The 23808-nt window shown below is 42.5% G+C and overlaps 1 protein-coding gene across 2 annotated transcripts in view; it reads right to left on the bottom strand.

Annotated features, from left to right (window-relative positions):
* The window catches only part of SV2C (synaptic vesicle glycoprotein 2C), a 77883-nt gene that overhangs the window by 10227 nt on the left and 43848 nt on the right, over positions 1-23808 (bottom strand). The window contains exons 4-10 of one of the 2 annotated variants that reach the window (XM_044446478.1): positions 12900-13033; positions 11520-11609; positions 10986-11075; positions 5765-5871; positions 4757-4921; positions 2162-2295; positions 235-438 (exon numbers count right to left, since the gene is read on the bottom strand). In XM_044446478.1, the coding sequence (XP_044302413.1) occupies positions 235-438; positions 2162-2295; positions 4757-4921; positions 5765-5871; positions 10986-11075; positions 11520-11609; positions 12900-13033 (924 nt within the window). Of the gene's footprint in view, positions 1-234; positions 439-2161; positions 2296-4756; positions 4922-5764; positions 5872-10964; positions 11076-11519; positions 11610-12899; positions 13034-23808 lie in introns of both variants that reach the window. The other variant, XM_044446477.1, reaches the window with a different exon arrangement.

Consider the following 23808-nt stretch of genomic DNA (forward strand, 5'->3'; position numbering starts at 1 on the left):
GATTTGTTATGTGCATGTGATGTATATCATCAAAGCTGGCTGTGAACTTGTAAAAAGAATTGGCTAAAGCTTCTTTCCATCTACTTGCACAGTTGACAGATAATTTCTAAAGTAAAAAACGAAACTTCTCAAACCCCCTCCCACACAACCACCAACTGCAAACCCTAAAAAAGAAAAAGGAGATAAGACTGTTTAATGTATTTTTAAAAATCCATTTTAACACAAAGTTCATACCTAACATTGTTAAACGCCCAATTCTGTCCATCAAAAGAGCTGAAACGATATTCCCTGGTAATACTGCAAGAGTCCCCAGGAAATTAACAAAGTAAATCCAATAGGCACTGTAATCATCATCAAAGGAAATTTGACATCCTGTCTTGTTGTGAAAGAATCTGGGGTTTATAAATTCACTGCCAGGGCATTTAGATGGTTCAATATCTAAGGAAACAGAAAAAGTGACAGAACAATACCAAGAGGAACTCATGACAGTATCTGATTTTAAAACATATCAAATACTGATAGTCTCAATGATAACTGATTCTTCAACATATTACTTTCAAAAAGCATAGGGAGAAAGCAAAATAAATATTCACACTGACTTCAGTGTTCTGTATTTTAAACATCTGATGAGGCTATATTACATTTCATGAATGTTAACATGAATCCCCCTTTCCATTTAAAAAGAACATGAATATTATATTATCCCTTTACACTGGAAATATTAACATAGTTTTTAATGTTTTCGACTGCTGGGGTGAAAAAATGGGGCAACCTGAATCAATAAATCAAACAACTATTTCTTCAGTAGGATAACAAATCAAGTATACTTATCAATGTGTTTCAACAAATGTTATATACGAAACTCAGTGGACTGAATCTGCAACATTACTGCACACAACCCATTGTTAGAAAGCAGCTTGGTTCTAGATAGAATCAAACAAACCCCATCTTGACTACAGAACAATAACCTTGGTTTTTGTCATCCTTGACCGTGGTGATGCAAGAAAACACAGATCCAGGCCACTGCAGCTAAATCACACACATAAGGCTACTCTGGACACCATCAGAAGCTGAGCAAACTTGCAAATATGCATATGTCCCAAAGGGAAAGGATAACATCTTTCCCTGGTTTTGCTGATAGAAAAGACTGCAGCTGAACTCCCCTTCTGTGGTTTTCCTTTTTTCCCTTTCTTTCAGAATTTGATGGTCTTATAATACACTCTGTCTCCTAACAATTAAGTACTATGGTTAAGTAAAGTTGATGGCAATATGGACTCAAGTGAAATAAAGGCGAATGTGCAAGATACATTCAGAGTGAAGGCTACAAACTCCAGTGAATGAATGCCAGTTGTAGCTGGAATCCTATTAAGTCTAGCTTCTTTCCAACCTATACATTTCTATTTCACTCTCATATTCCTTTCTTCTTCTGCCCCCATGAACACTGCATCAGGGACTCTTGCATTACTGAATCCCTTCTTCCTTGTGCTATAATGCCAATCCACCCATCTCTCTACAGAAGAGACTGTGCGTGACCAGTCATGACCGAAATGACTTATTTCGGATTTTAGCTAATTTAGCTAGTTAGATAGAAACCTAGCCAATTCCTTCATGCAGAGAACAGTTGTAAATGGAGGCTTGTAGATTTATTACCATATTTTTGCCTGATGTTGCTCTATCGAATTAATTCCCCCCAAATCAATTTGTGAATGTTGCCTGGGTTCAACGTATGTGCTAAATTGAATGCTCTCCCAGCCCTCTCTCCGTGTGTGTGTGTGTGTGTGTGTGTGTGTGTGTATCCTTGGGTGGGAAGGTCTCCTCTTAACCGCAGATACTCTATGAACAAGGCCTAAAGGTCTTTGTTAGGTTTAATGAATGTGTGTCCATGAAAACATGGACAAGGAATATACTCATCTGCACAAACAGAGAGCACATTAGGTAACAGCATACATTTGCTATTTTCTAATCTTTTACTAGATTTATTATTTAATGATTTAGAAACAGCATTTTCTCAAACAAGTGTGAGGAGAGGGGGTTACAATGACTCTAAACTCATCTTAGATTCTACTGTAGCTGTCTATAACTGCAGCAGTCAAGAAATGCTTGATAAAATGGGACATGCATGGAATTGGATAGCAAAACAATGAATTTCCTTCTAGTATACCTGTGTTCCTGAAGGTGGTATTCAGGAAAGTGCAGTTCCTAAAATACGTGTTCAGTGTGGTAACATCTTCAAAATTACAGTTTTCAAAGAGAGTGTCTTGAAAAGTAACTGTTTTGAATTTCATCATAGTAAACCTGAGCAATAGAAATAAATATGAAGAGTCAACTGAAAGCAGAAGGAATAAAAAGAGGCCTAATCATACAATCTTACATTGGGTTAGTGCAGTAGTTCCCAAATTGTGTTCCAAGAACCCTAGACTTCTGCAAAAGCCTTGCAAGGGTTCTGTGAAAAATCTGAAAAACCAAATGTAAAACAGATTTTAAAATGAAACCACATGAAGCCAACCATTTGATTGTCAGTTGGCATCCAAGGGGCAAACAAGAAAATGCATCACATCATTTGGTTCCTAGGACTCTATTGCGTAGTGTTGGGAATAATCAAAATAATTCATTTGGGTTATTACCATATATTTGCTTTATTCATTCATTATATTTAAACTGTTTTATCTTTATTTCTAAACCTACTACGTTATGCAAAGCACTCAGGCAACAGAATCAGATGAAAGAAGGAAGAACATTGTGGGTTCACACTGCTTAGTAAAAATTAGGGATACCGGTAGGGTTCCGCAGGGAAAAAAAAGTCTTCAGAAAGTTTAGGAACCGCTGGGTTAGTGTGCTGTCCAAATCTGGGCTTTTCCCACAAGGTGGCTAGTCTGTGGCAGTAATGACCCATGACTTCTTCTAGGGATTACTGGACCCACAGAGAATGTTTGTGTTGTCTCAACCCAAGTGACTCTCCCCACTATGGATCCAGAAGTGGTAAGTGAACAATAAATTTTCCTGTCAAAAATAAATGCAGAAATTTGCTAGAGTTTTTAAAAGATAGACCTTTCTTTTGATGGCTATCAAAAGAATTGTTTGGAGACTTGGAAAAGTGAGGTACAGATGGAAGCACTGGGAACTACAAGGGGAACACTAAAAGCCCTGAGAATTACATTAATGTTTAACAGGTTCTTTTGCTCAATGTCTATGGTTGATACTTGCTGACACTTAATAATGCAAGCCTCCCCCTTTGTGCAACTCTGGAAAACTTAAAAAAAGAAACATTATGAAAATAGTGTCACATAATCAGTTGTTCACAAAACCTGTAATAAAAATAAGCAGAGAACCATTGGCATCCCCTTGAGTATGCTGCCTGGGCACTTTAGAAGGACTGTCAGTTGCTGTCATCTCAGAGATAGTGACAAGCAATCTTTGGGGGGCAGAAGAACTGCAGAGAATGCAAAATGGCTTTTGATTGTGGGATAAGATAGTTTCACCCACTGTGTCCCTTGGGATATCTCCTGGGGAAAGGATGGAGGGGCAACCCAAGTGATCCCAACTGGCAGATGCATCTTTGGTTGATCCACAGATACCTCACACTGTATAGCTCATTCACAGAGTAGGTTGCCATGTCATGGAAATTTATCCCTAGTTTGAAAGTATTTTTCAACCAATGCTGCAATAGTATGATTCAATACAATTGTAATGTGACATTCCAATCATCCAAACCCTGTCACAATATCTTCAAAGTCACCAGTGTTAAACTAAACATTATTTGGCTTGCTGCAGGCTTACACATTCATCTTTTCCCTCTTACATCTAAAGTTCCTCCTTCCTTTCCTGGTCTGGAAAACCAGCAACATATTCATGTAGAAACATATTCATATAGAAACAAGAGCACGTTAGAAGGAGCCTTCTGGGCCATCTAGTCTCCGGGCAGCTCTACTCATGACATGCCTACCATGTGCATGTCCAGCCTATCCTTGAATACCCTCACCCATGGGGCTTCAACCGTATGTCACATTATGGTTAGCATTAACAATGAATGGCCTCCAGACCATGATTTAAAACCAGTGTTGACTAACATTTATCTTATTTTATACAAGTTGGAAATCAGGGGAACCTATGGTTATTTTAAACCTGGAAAGGAGAGAAGGTATTCTAAGAGAAATATGGAAGAGAGGGGCTGTGAACTTGTGGCAGATTCTCAATCCTGCTATATTGAACCTATATCCTTGAGACCCAAACCTTCAAAAAGAAAACCCAGTAAGAAAAAAGGCAAGGCTACATTATACAATGCAAGTATCTCATTTTCAGTTCAACCAACTCAAAGGGTTGCTAGGCACATAAAATGTGATAAACCAGTGAACACTGCCCTGTGTTTTTTAGACAAAGGATAATAAATAGGCAGGAGAAGTGAATAGCAGTGTAGCTCCAAAGACAGATCGTATGATGAACTCAAGTTGGACCGGTGTCCAAGTCCTAAGTCAGTAATGACCTGAGGTAACCATGACGTCATTGTCTCTCAGGCTGAGATTCTGACTCTTACATGAATTTATTCCCACATCAGAGCTAAATCTGTCTTTTGGTCTCTACACAGTGCTGAGGAATTGTTTATGGACATGGATACATTATTAAGAATAAACTTCCCCAAAACAAACATATCAACTATTAAGAATGAAGACCATGGGGGATGAGGAAGAGGCCTGGATTTTAAAACAATGCACACTACCACTAATTTATTTCCAAAAGTAAACTGATTGTTTCTCTCAACCTGTCATTCAGGAATGTTCCATTGAAGTGCATCTGATTTTCCAAAGTAAAGTTAAATTCGAAGTCTGCAATCGTCTGATTATAAAAATTCTTCCTTCTAGAAGCATATTCATCTGCTTGTAGTTGCTTAATGACATCTGGAAACCAGACTGACAATCCATAGTAGCTGTAGAAAGGAAAAGGTATAAATAACTTCAACAGTTTAATCTCAAAAAAGTATGTCCAAATTATCGTAAAGGCAACTAAAATCCATGACACAGAACTCTGAACCGTAACGCAGCCAAACTATTTTTTGAAAATCCAATGATAAAAAAATGAACATTTTAAAATGCAGTGGCTCCATTTCAACATAATGCTAGTATTACAGGAATAAACCTAGATTTCTTCTAGATCTATGTGTCCTCTCGCATTTCTTAAGGAGCAGCTGTGAAATTTGTAGCTGTTGCTTTTATCTTAGATTAACCACAGCTAATGGTTAACAGTAACTACAGTTTTGTCTGAACTGTAGTTACTCTTAACTGTGGTTATTAAAAACTAGTTAGTTTCATAAAATTGGTATAAAGCCAGCTTGGTTCCACCAACTACAGTTAAGACTTATTGTAGTTTGTCTGGGTTCAAACCTCACAGCTGAAAAAATGTGCTGTAAAATGGAAGTGAACACACTGAACTCAACGTGAAAGAAAAATTAGGAGAATGCATGAGCCAGGGAGAGGCTAAGCTTATCATTATAGTGTTAAAACCACAGTTTTGTATAAAGTTATTGTATTTATTTTGGCTGCCTTTCTTAATGGTCCCTAAAGCATGGGATTCCTTCTGTGGTTCAGTGAGTAAAAGCAGTACCGTACTCACCCAGATATAGCAACTTGAGAATTTCACCTGTCTGGAAGTCTCTTCACCAGGTAAAACTAGGCAAGTACAAACCACTTTACCATGTACTGATGTGTAAGATGTATGTGCAACAAGTCTAATGCAAAGACATTTAACTTGATGTCTGTCTTGTACACCTTACCCAAAAGAAAGAGTGAACCACACTGCTGCAAGTTTGGTCGTATTGTCCTTTACTGGATAGGTGAAACATCTCATAAACGTTAACCAAATCTGTGATAAAGGAAGAAAAATAGCATTTATTTCAAAAATTCCACTTAGATCAATATGCAAAAGACTTCTAGGCCTAGTGCTTAGAGTGACAGGCCATTAACCTGCTACTGGTTCTGTGAATGATCATCCGCAAACTCACACACATGTTATGTGCCTGTGCAGAACAGTCATTTGAAACAATACAGACTGAGCTCGATAGGCAGGAGCCCGCCTACCTCCCCTGCACACACTCTAGGCCAGGGGTCTCAAACTCGTGGCCCGCGGGCCAATTGCCAGGACGGGTGGGGCACAGGGGAGGGGCCCTGCGGCCTTCAAAGCGCCGGTGGCGCCCGGGCCGGCTTCCAGGAGCGATGCGGGATGAGCAGCCCCCCACCACCGTGGTGGTGGAATACTTGATGCAGCCCAGCCTCACCCAGACTCTACTTTCAGTGGCCCCCAGGTAAGTTGAGTTTGAGACCCCTGCTCTAGGCACAGTTGCCACCTGCCTCTCGGTTCTGACTTCACCTCAATGGAGGAATAAAAAAGGCAAGGAACAAAAGCAGGAAGGATAGTGGATTGTGACTTCACAGAAGATGATCTGAAGAACCACTCTTATAGGTAAATAACCTGCTCTCCTTCCTGGTCTCTGTGATTCACACATATGGGTACCCAAAATGCAAGTTGAGGAGAAAGATGTCAAGCCACAGCTGAAGAAATTGCCACTCTGTTAAATGTCACTTCAGTATACGCTCAGATATTCAGACAATAATGTTTGATAGAGGTGGAAGTCTAAGCCTCTGTGTTCAATTCTACAACTGTGCTGCACAGTGGAAAAGGCTGCTATGGCTCTGGTTGAGTGACCCAGTCCTTGTAGAAGGGATGGTAGACGTGCCAGTCAGTAGGTATGGCTGACACCACCCATCTGGCAAAGCACTATGATGACACAAGCTGACCCTTTTTTGGTGCTGAATGACAGATCAATAAATGGGTTGATTTTCTAAAGGACAATATAGAAGAAAGTGCCCTTCTGAGTTCATCAGGGAAGTAGGCTGAGGAAGGTAAACTGGTAGTACAGTAACTTCAGCTGAATAGAATTGTGAGACAACCTTTGGAAGGAAAAAGTCAGACTGGGCGTAGCAGTACTTTGTCCCTATGAAAAGAAAAGAATGGTTAGTCAGAGTGCCTTATAACTGCCTTGTTCTTTGTGCCGACATGATAGCAACAAGAAAAAACACTTTCACCATGTGTTCCTAAGGTTGGCTGTGGCCACAGGTTGGAAGTATTTGACTGTTATCTGAACCAGTGCCACTGATAGACTCCACGCTAGGACCAGAGTGGGGCTGGTTGACACAGGATAGGAAGTCCTTTAAAGAACTGTTTAATGTGAGGTTGTGAGAAGAAAAGACATTTATAACAGTGCAATGACTGGCCAATACAGCAAAATAAACTCGCATAGAGGAAAGAGTTAACCTCTAGATTTGGTAGACCAGAGGATTTGGGGTCCTGTTTTGCTGGAGTGAAACATGTCAGGAAAGCTTTCTACTTGGCAGTGAGTGAGGTCCAGGAGAAAAGTCTGTATGAAGCAGGGATTACTTCTAGGAGCTCACTGGAGGTTCTCCACATTCCATGCAGCGAAACACCGAGCCTCCAGGAGCCTGATCTGCACACTGTGAAGTGATTTGGGGAGCAAGAGAGATGGAGAAAAGTTTGCTTGTACAGGAGAGGAAATGCGGCAAACCATGTTTGCCTCAACCACCATGGTGTTACTGAAATGCAATGAGCCCATGGTGTCTTACTAGAAAGGAAGGGGCAAACATATATATTAAAGAGTCTCCACAATGAAGAAGGGAAGTATCTCTCAAAAGCTCTGGATTGTGACCATTCTGTTGCAGAAAGACTGGCATTTTGTAATCATTTTTTTTATCAAAGAGGACAATAGCTGGGATGTTCCAAACAACAAGAAGTTTTAGCATGCCTGTAGGAGAGAACTTCCACTCATGACCTGCTGAGTGAGTTATCAGTGAGTTACAGCACTGGATATTTCTGTAAAGTGTATGACAATTTGGCAACATGCCAAGGAAACACTGAATGCTGCTTGTCTGGCATTGGGGGACAGTCTTCTCGCGCAGGGTCATAGAGTGTCTGCTCTGTCCCCTGGTAGGAAAGCACAGACTTAAGTGGAGTTGAGAGGTGACGTTATGAATTGCTATATCTGCAATGGGATGTTTCTTTGTGAACCTGTAAGCACAGATGCAATAGATACTATTGATCTTGGTAGTAAGGCAGTGGGGAGATGCAGCTATGAAAAGCCAGTTATGTATGCAAGAAAAAATGGTAATTCCTTAAAGTATCAGGTGTACCACCACGAACGCTGCACACTTCAAAAACAACCTTGAAGCTATGACTCAGAAAGCTTGAACTGGAAGAGTTTATTGCTTTAGGGGAATCTGAGAAAAAGATAAGAAACAGGTTCTAAAGCAATGTGGAAGTAAGCAACATGATCTATTGTGAACCAATCCCCGCAATGTAGGAGAGGAAGACTGGATGATAGTGTAGACATCTTGAATTTCTTTGGAAAATGCAACCATTTACATTCTCACGTCACATCTAAATTGAAAAGCACTGTCTTTTAGGGGCTCTGTAAAGTACTCAGAAAAGAAGCAAGTAGTCCCTTGAGCAGTAGTCCTTTAAGAATGTTCTGTGCTCAACATGGGAGTCATTCTTCTCTTAGCACTAAGTAGGGTTACTAGAGCAGAAATTCACCAAAAGATGGGGTTGGTATCTTGAATTCAGTGCAATAGCCTTGGGTAATGTTAGAAAGCACACATTTGTAAGGGATGGACTTGCAAATGCGGAAAAAGAGTTTGGGTCTGTTCTGGTGAAAAGGTTGGGCTCCACTGCAGAAACTAGGCAGATGTCTTCATTTTCTAGATGCAGTCAAGAGTGTCATCTGTGAGCCCTTCACTGTCAAATGAAAGAGCCTCTACTCTTGATCTGGCATCCTGGTTGAATCCTGCAGTGAGATGACAGGTATGAACTCTCAAAGACACAGAGGTTTCTATAGCTTTGTAGCTGCAGTTGGCCATGTTGATATGGTGACTAGGCTTCAGCCTTGAAAATCATCAAGGATTTTTTAAAGAAGACTTTTAGGAAGAAGTTTCTGAAGCCAGACCCAGTTCTTTTCCCACAAGAACTGCTTACATGCTGTGCTAAGGCTGCAGTGGAATGTATCTTGCATCCCACTGAATCAAGCTCAGAATGGAGAAAGCAAGGCAATCACAATCTGGCTTCAATATTATTAGTTAAAAATTATGTTACTTGGAATAACTCATTTTGAGGGCTTTGTTATATTTGCAGATAAGGACCCATGAAGTACCTCTCTGCGCAGAGACTGGGTGCCTCAAAATGCCAGATACTGGTAAGAATTCACAGCATTTGTGCAAAGTGTGCCACTACCAGATATGGACTTGTATGCTCTTTCCTGAATTCCACAATGTTGTAGCTGCTGCCTGGCCTCAATCAGGGGAATATCTCATCAATACCAGGGTTCAGAAGGACCTCAGAAACTACAATGCAGTGACTGCATCCATTCTGCTACTCTTAGAACACAGCTTCTAATTAAAAAGCAAACAAAACAAAAGCAGGTCATTCATCAAGAGCACTGAGAGAGAGCCCTCAATTGCAGCACGTTCTGGTATAGATGAAAGGTTCCACAGAAATTGACCCATAGTCAACCAAGGGACCTCAATCAGGATACTACATATTTTTGACATACACAATGTACAGTAATCTACCCATTTCTCTTTCTGGGGAGTGCTGATGGTGTTACTCCCTCTTTCAGCAGTACATGCAAGAAAGGGAACAAGTCTCAGGAGTCCAAGTTTTTCCTCTTCCCCTTGCAATGTGCGAAATATTACCTTGCAGGAAATTAGAAGAAGCTCATGCCCTGTTTTCTGAATTAGCTGTCGTGTTGCACCTAGAACTAGACCTCCGGGTGCAAGTTCAGTTTCCCACAGCTCAGAAGCCTGCCAAATTCAGGGAGTGGCAAGGAATGGGGGCCATGAACATCACCAGCACCTCGGCCGGCCTAGGAGTGTTGAATCTATTAGGCTGTTGCTGACCACCACAGACTTTCTTCTTATTAAAATGAAAAAGAGTAATAACAGAAGTGGTTGGCTGAGCATGCACATTGTTAGGTGTGTTCATTTTACTATTTTTACTTTAGAACACTTTTTCTTCCTGCTGGAAAGAGTCTTATTTCCAAGTAAATATTTTTAGCACCAGGGCATTAGTAACAATCTCCATTTTATTCTTGTAGTCATAATGGTGCTATGATTTAAGTGCATTTAAAATGCAAAACTGCACATGTTTGGAGCATTGCTACATTTTTTAAAATCAGGATTGAGAAAGTTCCCTCTTTTTTTCTTTTCTATAATGTACTGGTAATACAGAAATAATTGTAAAGCTTGAGGGGGTTAGTGAGTTGTGTACTTCACAACTGAAATGATATGTAATGTTGTCTCAAGGCTGCTCCCTCTTTCCCAAAATGATACTAAGTCATTTTGCCAAGCCATAAAGTCATAAAGTCATAAAGCCAAGCATTTATCATTAAGTCATAAAGCCAAGCATTATCTAGCTGTACCACTGCTTGGCGGATCTGCTGTATGCAATCATTCATTACTCAGATATACAAAGATAAAGAAAAACTGCAGTATCTCAGCCTGTTGTATCTACAGGACTACCTCACAGAAAAGTAATCTATCTTTTCCTGGAATATTCCCTAAATTTCACTGAATGTGCTTCTGTGTTCAACCTACACTGAAAAGACCTGGGTTCAAACCATAATTTATCTATAAAGTTCCTAAGGTGACTTTGGGCCATCTGCTTTCTCTCGACCTAAAGTGTTACAATGATAAAATCGGGATAGCACCACCTTAATTACATTTTTGGAGAAAGGGCAGGAAAAAGCAATGTAAGAAATACGATGTGATCATCTGGAAACTTCTACGTAACACAGGCACAGAATATTCCCTCCTTCCTTTTAAAAAATATGAAACAGCATTAAATGTTTACTTTTTACAGTTCTGCTCGAATTTCAGCCTAAATAACGCTATTAAGAGAATGCTACTTACACCATCCAGCTCTGTGCGCACTCTGACATAACATCTCCTGTACCAGGTTCCTGTATCACTTTCGATTTCTATAAGTTCATCTATCTGCTTGGGTGTTTTGATCCTGTTAACCTTTGCAGAACACAAGAAGATGTTTTTATGTTCTTTTCTTATCAGAAAGAGGAAAATATTTCATTGTAAAGGCAAGAAAACAACTTTTAGGACTTTAAAGAAGCAACAGCACCTCGAATTGGGCTCAGATGCTAACAGGTAGCAAGGAATAAGAGTCTGCGTGGCTGGACTGGTTGCAATTCTGTCCAATCCATTCTGCACTAGCAAAGGCTTCCAAAACAGTTTAATGTGTAATACTGCACAGAGCATATTTCAGTAATCCAACTGAAAGGTTACCAGGGCATTGAAGCTGTATTAAACATCTACCCAGTTTATTGTCAAAAATATTCTTAATATGTTTGTTTTCCTCAAGAAAAATGAATACTTTCCATACTCCTGGCAATTATCTATCCTTAGTGTGACTGGGGCTGGAGTAAGGAGGCATACCTTGATAAAAATACTTACTGTGAAAACTTTTTCAGGCTGACCACGAGCTCGCATATTTGTATCATGAATTTGTTTGAGAATCATCCAAGCTTCATCATGTTTCCCAGCCTATACATAAGAAATTTGGTAAAATATATACAATTATTACATAAAACCTATAGGAACAAAATATTGTAGGAATCCAGAGTGCTAAGAATTTATATTATTAATACTTCCTATTTGTTTCCCACCCCCATGATTCTTCCACTCGTATGCTGATAAGCAAATCTCTGTTGCCAGAATTCATCAGCCATCTATCTCAACCCAATGTCAACATTAAGTTGTAGTAAACTGATTACATGCCGCAGGTACTTGTCCCCAGGTGGCCTTGAGCAAGTCACCATCTCTCAGTACTAACCAATTGTTGAAAGGCTGTTATTAAGATAAAGTAATATCCCTATGCACACTATTTGGATCTCTTTAGAGTTTCTGGAATTTATATATTAAATTATTTTATTTACTTGGTTATTTTTATCCTGACATTTGAGGCCAAGCCCACACAAAATAAGTTTACAAAATAAGAAATAATATTAAAAATTATTCAGTTCAGTGTTATCATTTAAAACCCCCAGAGAAAAAATGTTCAATATATCATAGAAGTAAAAGTGGGCATTAAATAAGACAAAATGAGAATAATATAGTACTAACAAACTTAACAATAAAAACTGATTAGAAATATTTCGATAAAAACAATCCAGCATCAAATAAAACGTATGGATCAGATTAAAAGATCTAGAAAAAAACATAGTAGAATAAAATTATCTGTATGGAACAATCCCATGGTACCTAGTTATGACCTGGGTCGCAAAAGGACACTTTAGATTTCTGGATGTGAAGTCAAAGATTACATTCTCTCTTCCCTCCAGAGCAGGGAATCCAGGGAATCCAGTCAGGCTGGCTGTTTCTCCAAAGTCAATGGGTGAAGAAGGCTGCAGAGGTCTGAGCAAGACATACACTGCAGCCTCCATAGCTTCCTTCCTCCTACCCCAAAGCACCCTACCTACATGGCCAAAAGTGACCATCAAATGAAAATGCCGTGGGCAGGGTAGGCAAAATCACCTCTACCTGTCCTCCCGTTCCACACGGGTTGCTTGCAAGCCTCTGAGTTCAACGGCTTACATGCATCACGGGTTGCTCTAGCATCCAATGGGTTGCACCTTGGTGTCTTTTCAAAAACCACCAAAGAAGGGGTCAACTTTCTCAAGAGAGAGAACTGCAAAGGTATGGGGCCCGCACACAAAGGTCCTTCTCCATTCCCCACAACCTGATCCATTTTAACAGCAGAAAGAGCTCAGACCCTCCAAGGCTAACCTTAGGGCCCATGCAGATCGAACTGCCCCAATGATCAAGGCATTTTACCTCAAGCAAGAACCTTGGGCTTTCTGGCATGAAAGTAAGAGCCACGACCGCAGAAACACAGGGGAGGGCGCACATAACAACAAATACTCGCCAGCTGTGGAACTGATAGGCAGATCCCATGCTGAAACTCCATCCTGAATAAGGAGAAACACACACATAAAGATTATGTCTTAAAACATGACATAGTTTGGACGGTTGCTTTTCTGCATTGGATGTATACTGATATTCTGATCTGACCTAAGAAGTATCATCTTTCAGAGTATTTGCCTATTCCAGTAATTGCAGAGGCCACATAGTAGAAACTTTTTGCTGTAAACAATAAAATTATAGCTGGAAATCAAACAAAATGGAAAATTTACAAAGTATAGTCTTTTATCTAAAAATACTAGAATGCTCACTTATGTGCAACAAACAAGCACTGAACTAATACATCATGCAATTTACTGATTGCCTGCAGTTGGTAACCAGCCCTGAGGAATCAGAAAAGTAGCAATCTGCAGCACTGCTTGATTCTCCTAGCTGGTTTCTCTTTTCCCTGCCTCTTTCCCTTCTAAGACAAAAGAACAGAGTGTACAAAGTTCACTGCACACCAACCTGAAAGTTCAGCACACACAGAAATTATATTATATATAGGTTGATCAGGAGTTATATACCTATGACTGTATTTCTATGAATAACATGAACCCTTCTGAATTGATTATAGCAAAATTGCCAAGAGAATTCTTCATTTAATATTTTGATTCAAAATATAGTCTTCTTTAACATCTTATTAGAAGCTTGTGAACCTCTTTTTTAAAGAGAGTTAGTAACCTTGCTAAATATGAGAAATGTTCCATCAAATTCTGTATTTTCCTTGTAGTTTTTATAACAGCAATTAATCTATGAATCAACCATTATTTTTGATTCATCTGTAAGGGTGAAGCCCTGATATTGGACATCAGTGTTACAAACAAAACAAACAAAGTTCCAACATCTGAAGCAGGATTTTCTCAAAGGAAAAAGGACAAGCTGATGGGTAGAGATGGAAGAACAGTCATGAATCTGCTCACAGACCCACAAGGAGCTAAGCTCTGAGGCCAGAGGACCATTTGCTCAAATTACAACAAAGGAGGCTGTAAAACTGTTGCTACTCCCTCCTTCTCATCTAGAAGCTATCTTCAAAGCTTGTAATTACCTCTGCTATTAATTGCTTAATCATATGTTCACAAAAAGTTTTAAAGTCATTATTCTAATGTTAAACATACTGCTATAAAAAGGATCATGTTGATCTCAACACAAAGGATTGAATGCAAGGAACCCTTGTAGGTTTGCTCCTACAATGGGACTTCCCCATTCTTTCCTCTTCCCTGCAGGCTTCACCTCCATAAACCAAATCTGGTTTGTAAGGTTCCTGAACCCTCTAGACCACCCTTTAAAGGGCTCCGGGGGTTTATGAAAATCTGTTCCACCAGTGGTATCCTCTCGCAGGTGGACAACCAAATGTGAAACAAGCCACTATAGATGGACTTGTAATCATTGACACCAATAATTTAATTACTGATTTCAAAGAAAACCATCTAAGATCAAATTACTGAACTGCGAATAAGAGCTAAAATGAGCCAATGTCTTAGCTTTAATCCAGCATATTACAGTGGTACCTTGGCTCACAAACTTAATCCATTCCATGACTCTGGTCGTGACCCAAACTGGTCATGAGCCAAGTCAAATTTCCACATAAGGTTCAATGTAAATAAGGTTAATCCGTTCTGTAACTATTTTTTTTTTTTAAATCACAAAACTTTGAAGCAAAGTGACAAAGAACAACGAAGATTATGGCCATCCCCCCCCCCCCCCCACGCCAGCATGAGCACGGCCATCTCCCCACCAGCACGGGTGCGCCCACGATCATAGACAGGCAATCGCAATCATCACCCAATGCGGTGTTTGCAATCCAAGTAAATTTTTTTCTTAAAATTTTGTTCGTGACCCGATTTGGTCATGAACTGAGGAATTCGTGAGCCGAGGTAACACTGTACTATGTATCTGTATGAAATCTATTATGTAGGTGTCCACAAGCTAGCAAATCTGTTTGTTCTCATAACGTATGATCAATGCTACCTGTAGACACATTCTTATGAAAGTTCTAAAACTGTGAAATCCATATTTAAAGCATTTATCTCTATTACACAGTGAAGTTATAGCAGTAAAATGGAGGCCCTGCTTAAAATGTCTATTTTGGGCCTATATTTCCAGATTCACAGAATCAATGGATTAGATAGCACTGCCACAGGAATTAGTTACAGCAAAGTATCTAAGTCAGGATTATATTTAAGTAATGTCTATCCCTACTTTCATTTATATCCTTTGTCATCCTTTTTTATATTCAGTCGCTTCTTACAAGGGGGAGAAAGTATTAAACCTGTCATGGTTGTTACTAAAAATGCCATTCCTGTTGCATGTATTGCTTGCTTGCTCTCACTTTGCAATGCCGCATTGGTAAGCTGGGAGTTCCCAGGCACTCAGTATACATCTTTGGTTGCCCTCAGCCAGAAAACTCATGAAAGCATGAAGCTATAATACTGTAATTTTACCTGAACATTATGGGAACAAACACACCACTTACATTCCTCCAATATTGACACACTCACTCAGCATAGAAAAACACACTGTGCTGCTCCAGTACAGTTGTCTATACATCCTGACACTAACATTGCAGTACTTCTAAAGCCAACAAAATTATTTTCACTGTTTCACAAAATGCATTCTACATTCCTCTGGATCACAGTGGGGCTGCACAGGGACTGAGGAAGCAATTATGTATTTTTTCCAGACATATCCACTTCTTCATGCACACTTGCCGTTCCAGAAAGCTTCATCTTCCATTAAGCAGTATGTAATGTAATCAGCCCATGTAGACTTGAATCCAAACTGAAACTTCTGCTCCTTCTCTCACTTTCAGGGTGGCTCCTACTGCTTACAGACTAGACAGTGGGAATGCCTGACACTTTGTTTACCTAACTTTACTCGGTAACTTTGAAACTGTCAATTCCCCTACCTCCCTTGCTTCTCCTTGTCCTCCTCAGAATGGGATAAAGTCATCTGAGCAGACTGTAAAGTGTGAGAGACAGACCCCTCTCTTAATATTTAATTCAATCCTTCCTTTGGTTATTTCTACTGCTTAGAAGACCCCCATACACATTTCTATAGCTTCATGATCAAGCTTACTCCACAATGCATTTATCTTTTATGAAACCTCAAGATCACCTCCTCTGGCTGCGGTCATTTTAGAATTAGTTCTAAAAATGCATTATGAACAGCTTTAAGATAAGCTCTGATGCCAATGTAGGAATGTTCTTGGCTTTTGACCAATTTGCATATACCATCCCTTCCCTGTGAGGGAACACAAAGATGTATGCGTTCTTTGTCTGATCCATTCAGATGGGCAACAGAGCTCTGCAGAGTTAAACTTCTCTGCAAATGCTAAAATCCAAAGTCATTAATCTTGAAAACAGCAAGTTCCAGGGGGCGACAGGTTGCTAAAACAATAGGCCCAAGTGCATCTTGGGAACTGTTTTCTCAGGCTGTGGTGTAAAATAAAACCTACAGTAACCACATTTTTCAGTCTCTGCAGCAGCTTCACATTGAATATCACCTTCTCACTCTACTGATTACAAGAAATGACCAAATGAATCATCCAACCTGCAGTGACAGATTACAAAATGGTATTAGCGTAGGACAAATCAATGACAAAATATACAAAAAATCCAATTTATATAGCACCACATATTTAAATATCAAGATGCAGCCAGAGTAAACTGCTTCCCCTTCTCCCAAAACTATGCCTTTCATTTTCAGCATTTTGGGGGGCTACTTGTGGGGCTATAAGAGCTTAGCAGAGTCACTTTGGGCAGGCGCAAGGCAAATGTTAAATAGGAAATAAAAAACACTATTGAATTTACATCCTGAGATATTGCTTAAGATAAAGGGAAGCTTTTCTCAAATTGGCCATTTCAAGGCAGCAACTCTACAGCCATGCCACCATCTGCTACTGCTCATTTCTCTCTCATCCCGACTACAACTTTCTTGCCATGAAAGAGTGAGCAAGCAAGTTGGTAACAGCGCCTGCTCTTCCTCCTCATCACCAAATCTGAGCCAGAGTGAGAGTTAGGCAAACATGCTGTTTGCAATGGCAAAGAGGTGGAGAGCAACACCAGAGAGACCAGTTGGAGTGGGGGCCCTTGGCAGGTGCCCAAACTTGCCTATCTTTGACACTATCCTTTACCAAAGGTGGTAGAGAAAGGTCTCCACTTAGAGTGTGGCTGATTCAACCACACAAAACTATACACTCCCAAGTAATTATTTATATTAAGGCTATTTGCCTTAAAATTTAAAAAAGCAGGTTGCTTACCTGTAACTGATGTTCTTCGAGTGGCCATCTGTGCAGTCACACATATGGGTGCTGCGCCTGTGCAGTGCCTTTGGCCGGAAGATTGCAAGCTAACGGTTTCTGGCGGGAAAGCTCCGCTCCCCCTCCCCCATAGCCTATAAAGAGCAGAGCATCCGCCATTTTGTTCAGTCTTTGACGACTGAACGTATGCCCCCACGTGGAAAAAAATTGCCACTATGAGATAGGAAAAAAGATCGGTACCATGAAAAAAGGGAAAACTTTCGGTACCGACGAATATGTCCACTCACCAACACCGAGCGGGGCCGGTGGGTGGGTTGTGTGACTGCACAGATGGCCACTCGAAGAACATCAGTTACAGGTAAGCAACCTGCTTTTCTTCATCGTGGCCTCTGTGCATCACACATATGGGTAGATTAATAAGCTTACCATAATGGAGGAGGGGAGGTGTCCTCAAGAAGAACAGATGAAAGAACGACTCTGCCAAAGGAGCAATCTTGCCGAGCCCGAACATCTAGACGATAATGTCTGGCGAAAGTACAAGGGTTCGCCCAAGTAGCAGGTCGGCATACATCATCAATTGGGACCCCCAATGCAAAGGCAGATGAGGCTGCAACAGCCCTAGTCGAATGGCTTCGAGGGGCTGTAGGTAATTCAATCTTAGCCAGTTGATAGGATAAAGTGATAGTATGGACTAGCCACTTGGAAAGTCTCTGCGGAGTGACTGGATCGCCTTGATCTCTGGTGGAATATTTAACGAATAGTCTATTTGAGCGTCGAGTAGATTCAGTCCTTGATATGTAGAAGGCTAAGCAGTGCCGAACGTCAAGTGAGTGCAACGATCTTTCTAACGGTAGTCTACGGCGACGGAAAAAAGGCAGGTAAGATAATATCCTGTCCCATATGAAAAGATGTAGCCACCTTAGGAAGAAAAGATGGATCGAGGCGCAAAACGACCTTTTCTCTGTGAAAATTCAGGTAAGGAGGGTCTATGTGGAGAGCGCAGAGCTCACTGGCCCTTCGGGCTGAAGTGACCGCAACAAGAAACACTGTCTTCCATGAAACCAGACGTAAATCAACTGTTGCCAATGGTTCGAAAGGAGCTTTCGTAAGTGCTTGCAGAACAACAGAGAGACTCCATGCAGGCATTACTGGCCTGATTGATGGATTAAGATTATGAAGTCCTTTAAGAAACCTCTCAACAGTAGGTTGAGAGAAGATGGTTGATCCGTCAACCAAGCCACGATGGTAGGCTATTGCTGCCGTATACACTTTAACTGAAGACGGTTTCAATCCAGAATGGTGCAGTTCTAATAGGAACTGAAGGATTTGATGTATCGATGATGTAAATGGAGAGAACGAACGAGACTCGGCAAAGGTAGAAAATCGTCTCCATTTAGCCACGTAGGACTTCCGTGTGGACGGCTTCAAAGCAGAATCAAGGATGTGTTGGATATCAGGATGAAAGGCTGTCGGATTCGACGAATCAATCCTTGAATCCGATGGTACGGAAGAAAGAAATGAAGAGGAAACGCCGAACCCACTGGATTCGACGGCAGGATTCGATTCAATTGAAGTTGTTGTCGATACCGCTGGCGCAATGGTAGCTATCAGATTCGCCACGCTGTTAAGTTCAATGACAGTAAATCTGGATGGCGAAGTGTACCGCCCTGTTGGGTTATGAGGTACGGAAGCAGTGGTAGATGGAGGCATTCCCCGTGAGAGATGTCAAGTAGTGTCGCAAACCAAGCTTGGCGTGGCCACCAAGGGGCAATTAGTATCCCCGAGGCTCAATTGTATACTATCTTCGCTATTACTCTCATCATAAGAGGGATTGGAGGGAAGGCATAAAAGATCAGGTTGTTCCAGGGGATCATGAATGTATCCCCTAGGGATCCGTCCCCGATTCCCGCTCTCGAACAGTAAGCATTGCACACCTTGTTCTGTTGGGTGGTGAATAAGTCCACATCGGGGAACCCCCAGTGATGAAAGAGATGGTCGTGTGTCCGAGGATCTAGTTCCCATTTGTGAGAGATGAACATGTGCCTGCTGAGGAGGTCTGCTTGCACATTGTCCGTACCAGCCAGATGGACTGCCATCAGTGTAATGTCTCTCGAAATGCACCAGTCCCAAATTTTCATTGAAAGTCTGGCCAAAGTCGGGGACTTTGTTCCACCTTGTTTGTTCAGATAGAAGACGGTGGCTATGTTGTCCGAAGTTATCTGAACGACCCGATGTTGGAGAACATCCTCGAAAGAGCGTAGGGCCTTGAATACTGCCAGCAGCTCCAAGAAGTTGATATGATTCGTGGATTCTCAATGATTCCACGTACCTTGGGTGTATAGGCCGGAGCATATCACTTCCCATCCCAGAAGAGATGTATCGGTACCGAGGGTTATCAAAGGACATCATGGCCTGAAGGGAACCCCAACAGTCAGATTGGCTGGTAAAGACCACCAGAGCAGAGAATGGAGCACCGAGGATGGGATTTGAATCAATTTCGATGGTGGGTCTCTTTGTGGGTGGAACATCTTGTTGAAGAGTTGTTGTAATGGACGGAGTCAAAGTCTTGCATGTGGCACCACAGCAACCGAGGAAGCCATATGTCCCAGGATCCTCTGGATGGACTTTGCCGGGACCATCCCGTCTCATCACATTCGATGGATGTAGCGAGCAAGAATCTGTTGTCTGTTCCGAGGAAGGAAGGCTTTCCCCAGCGTCGAATCCAGGCAGGTTCCAATGAAGGTCAGCGTCTGCATCGGAAGAAGAGAAGATTTCTCGGTATTAATGCGTAGGCCCAGATCATCCAACAAGGCACAGATTGTACGGATGGATGCAAGGAGTCCTTCCCTAGATTAGGACACTAGCAGCCAATCATCAAGATACGGGTAAATTTGTATGCCTTGGAGACGTAGGAAAGCGCAGACAGGGGCCATACATTTGGTGAACACTCTCGGAGCAGTGGCCAGTGCAAAAGGTAAAACTGTAAATTCGTAGAAATGGGGTACAACAGCAAAACGAAGGAAACGCCTATAACTCGGGTGGATCGAAATGTGGAAATAGGCGTCCTTCAAGTCCAATGAGGCGAACCAATCCTCCTTCCTTAGCAGCGGCAAAATATTTTGAAGGGTGGTCATTCGAAACTTTTTTGTCACGATAAATCGATTCAGATTACGTAAGTCCAAAATCGGACGTAGACCACCATCCTGCTTCAGGACCATAAAATACCTAGAATAGAATCCGTGGAATCTGTCAGGTGGGGTTACTTGACGAATCGCTCCTTTACGAAGAAGTTGTTGTATTTCATCGAGTAGTACCAGCAAGCATGATGTAAACCGGATCAGACTCGAAGGAAGAACGATGTCGAATTCTATCCAACAGCCATGTTGAATGATGGCCAATACCCACCGATCAGATGTGATGGACTCCCAAATGGGGAGTTGGCTTCGCAGCCAATCCCCAGATGAAAGGGGGGTGGGTATGGAAGGGATCAGAGGAATGGTTCGCCAGTCCCGTCAACGCTGTCTCCTATTGTCGAAATGGTGGCGGTCCTGCTGATAGCGTTGCTGGGGCTGTGGAAGGTGCTGCTGCTATTGCTGCTGCTGTCGGTGCTAGGGATGCTGTCTAGGCTGGTAGGGCTGCCTATAAGATGGACGAGTCCATGACCACTTACGCCTGGTCTGAGTCTGTAGCTCCATCCTGCGTGCTGTCATGCAGGATTCATGTAGTTTCTTTAACTTGTGGTTGGTGCGCGAGTGGAAAAGCCCAGACCTGTCGAAGGGTATTTCCTCTATCCGACGTTTAGTCTCCTCCGGGAAGTTACAATTTCTTAGCCAGGCGTGTCTCCGCAGTGAAACGATCAAGGCCCTCAAGTTTGTGTCCACATGGTGCCCGGCTGTGGACAACTGCTGGACAGCAACTTGCATCGCCTCCTTGATGAGGACCTTGGCCAGGTCGCCCTGGTGGTCCGGGAGGGTTGAGGCAACATTGTGGAGGCGTTGCATTATGAAGTATTGATACCTCGCCAACATCGCCTCGTAGTTGGAGATACGCAGCCCCAGGCCTGAGGCAGCGTAGACTCACCTGGCCAGGGAGTCGATCTTTCGGCCCTCCTTATCCCTTGGTGCAGTGTGACCTCTCGCCTCTCTGCCCTGGGAGGACTCCACCACGACCGAGTTCGGCTTGGGGTGGCAGAGGAGAAGGGGATATCCTCCTCCTGAACCCGGTACATGGATTCGTACCTCCGAGACGTGGATTGAGGGTGAGAGGGCAAGTCCCAGGGCTGCATCATCGCCTGCCATAAGGTGGTGATCAGCGGCAGGACGATTGATGTGGACAGTTCCCCGCGGACGACGTCGCAGAACTTGTCCGTAGCAGGTCCCAGACGCTGGACGGCGTCGATGTCGAGGGACTGGACAAGCCGGGACATCAGCTCCACAAAGGAGACATGCGATTCATCTGGTGACGCAGGGCCCTGGAGGTCACAGCGACGTCAGGAGAGGTTGAATCAACCTCCGAATCGTCGGAGTCAGCACCATAATACAGGGGAGCCGATGACGAGGACTTCACCAGGGAGAAGGAGCGGCTACTTTCAGCCCAAGAAGGTATCAGGGATGCACGCCTCAGGCCCGAGGACTGCAGTTGGTCGTGGGACGGTGGCAAAGACAGACCCCTAGGAGCACGATAGTACCCGATGGAGAGCAGATCGCCCCAGGTCTGATAGTATGAGCGATGCCATCCCTCCGAGCGCTGCTCCATGGAGCGACTCCTCTGGCTCCTAGGCGGGGACATCTCTACATCCGCCTCCAGAGTGGCTGTGGGCATAGGTGTGGGTGACCTAGCCCTGGGGGGGGGAGTCCTGAATTTCCCCATCAGAAATTGAGCCTCATTGTAGAGTTGGAAGTGGCCCAGCAGGAAGGTCAGCCACACAGTGAGGGGACCCTTGAGGGGTAACCCTCATAGCCACCTGAAGCACCGGGTCGGGTGGAGTCGGTATGGTAAGTGCCGCCGGTACCAAGGGGGTCATCGAATCCGAGTCCCGGTGTTGAGGACGCTCCGGATCCTTCGATTTTTTTGAAGGTTTAGGAGCCTTCTCCTTCCTGGCCTTCTTATGGCCTACCGATTTGTCAGGTTCGGCAAGCTTGAGCTTCTCGTGCTTTTTCTTGGGAGAAGCGGGTGGAACCACTGTAGCAGACACGCCTTTGTCTGAAGGGCGTGAGGATGGAGCCACTGAAGCGGAGCCAGGTTTCGGAGCAGCAACAAGCGGGTCTGACTGCATGAGAGCCCGATCCCACAAGAGTCTCTGGAGGCGATTCTCACGGTTCATCCTGACCTGCTTAGAGAAGGCCAGGCAGTGAGAGCATTTATCAGTCCTATGCCCCTTCCCAAAGCAGAGGAGGCATAGGTCATGCGGGTCGGTCGGAGACATTTTTGACCCGCGCTCCGCGCATTTGCGGAAAGCCACTCGCTGCACCATCGCAAGAAAGAGAAAAAAGGGAGATAGTACAGAGGGTAAGTATATATTTTTGGGTTTGTTTGTTTGTTTGTTTTTTTTTGACAGAAGATTGAAAGGAAGGTAGAATGATAAAAATAACTACAAGAACTATAAGAACTATCAGGAACTAACAAGAACTAGAAGAAATACTGGGGCTATAACAACTGGGAGAACAATTGAGAAGAACAGGCTAGACGAGCAACGGTCAGAGCGAGAGCGAAAGCGGCACGAGGCACAGCGAACGGCGGTCACAAAGACTGAACAAAATGGTGGACGCTCCACTCTTTATAGGCTATGGGAAAGGGGGAGCGGAGCTTTCCCGCCAAAAACCATTAGCTTGCAATCTTCCGGCCAAAGGCACTGCCCAGGCGCGGCAACCCATATGTGTGATGCACAGAGGCCACGACGAAGAACAAATTGTTCTATCAAACTCTACAAAACTTATGTCTCACCTCTTTGCTGTAGGCACAAGCATGTGTGCAAAGGAATTTTTGGAACTCCTCTAAAAGATTCCTAAAGGCTACCTTGCAAAAACTAGCAACAAGCAAACCCTGCCCATCTTGATTTAGAACAGGTTGGATATTTCTGGGTCTGCTGTACTAGATTCATAGACAGCGCACACCTGAAACAATTCTGATTGCCTAGACTTACATTACTGGTTAATACAGTCTGGCTGAAAATGTTCTAATTGAAATTTGTACTGCTCTCTTTCACTTGTTTGCAATCTGTTTCATATTAAGAAAAGTAAGCCACTTTGGCTTATTTCCACTTCCACCTAATGCAGTGGAAGGAAGGGATCACAATTAATCAAGCCTAAAAAATTGTTTGTTTTAACTGGTCCATCATCCATTTTGCCTTGGTTTACATCAGATGGTTTTAAATCCATTCTTCTTCTATCACCCAGAGTTTCTTATAATATTTCACTCTAGTGAGTACAAATTAAAAAGAGAAAAGAGGATTAATAAAAGGAACATTTTCTAATTTATTTATTTAACCAGGGAGGTTAACTGAGCAACCACTGAATGGCACCT

The sequence above is a fragment of the Varanus komodoensis genome, unplaced genomic scaffold, assembly GCF_004798865.1.
Source record: "Varanus komodoensis strain SLA01 unplaced genomic scaffold, ASM479886v1 scaffold5, whole genome shotgun sequence".
Lineage (NCBI taxonomy): Eukaryota > Metazoa > Chordata > Lepidosauria > Squamata > Varanidae > Varanus > Varanus komodoensis.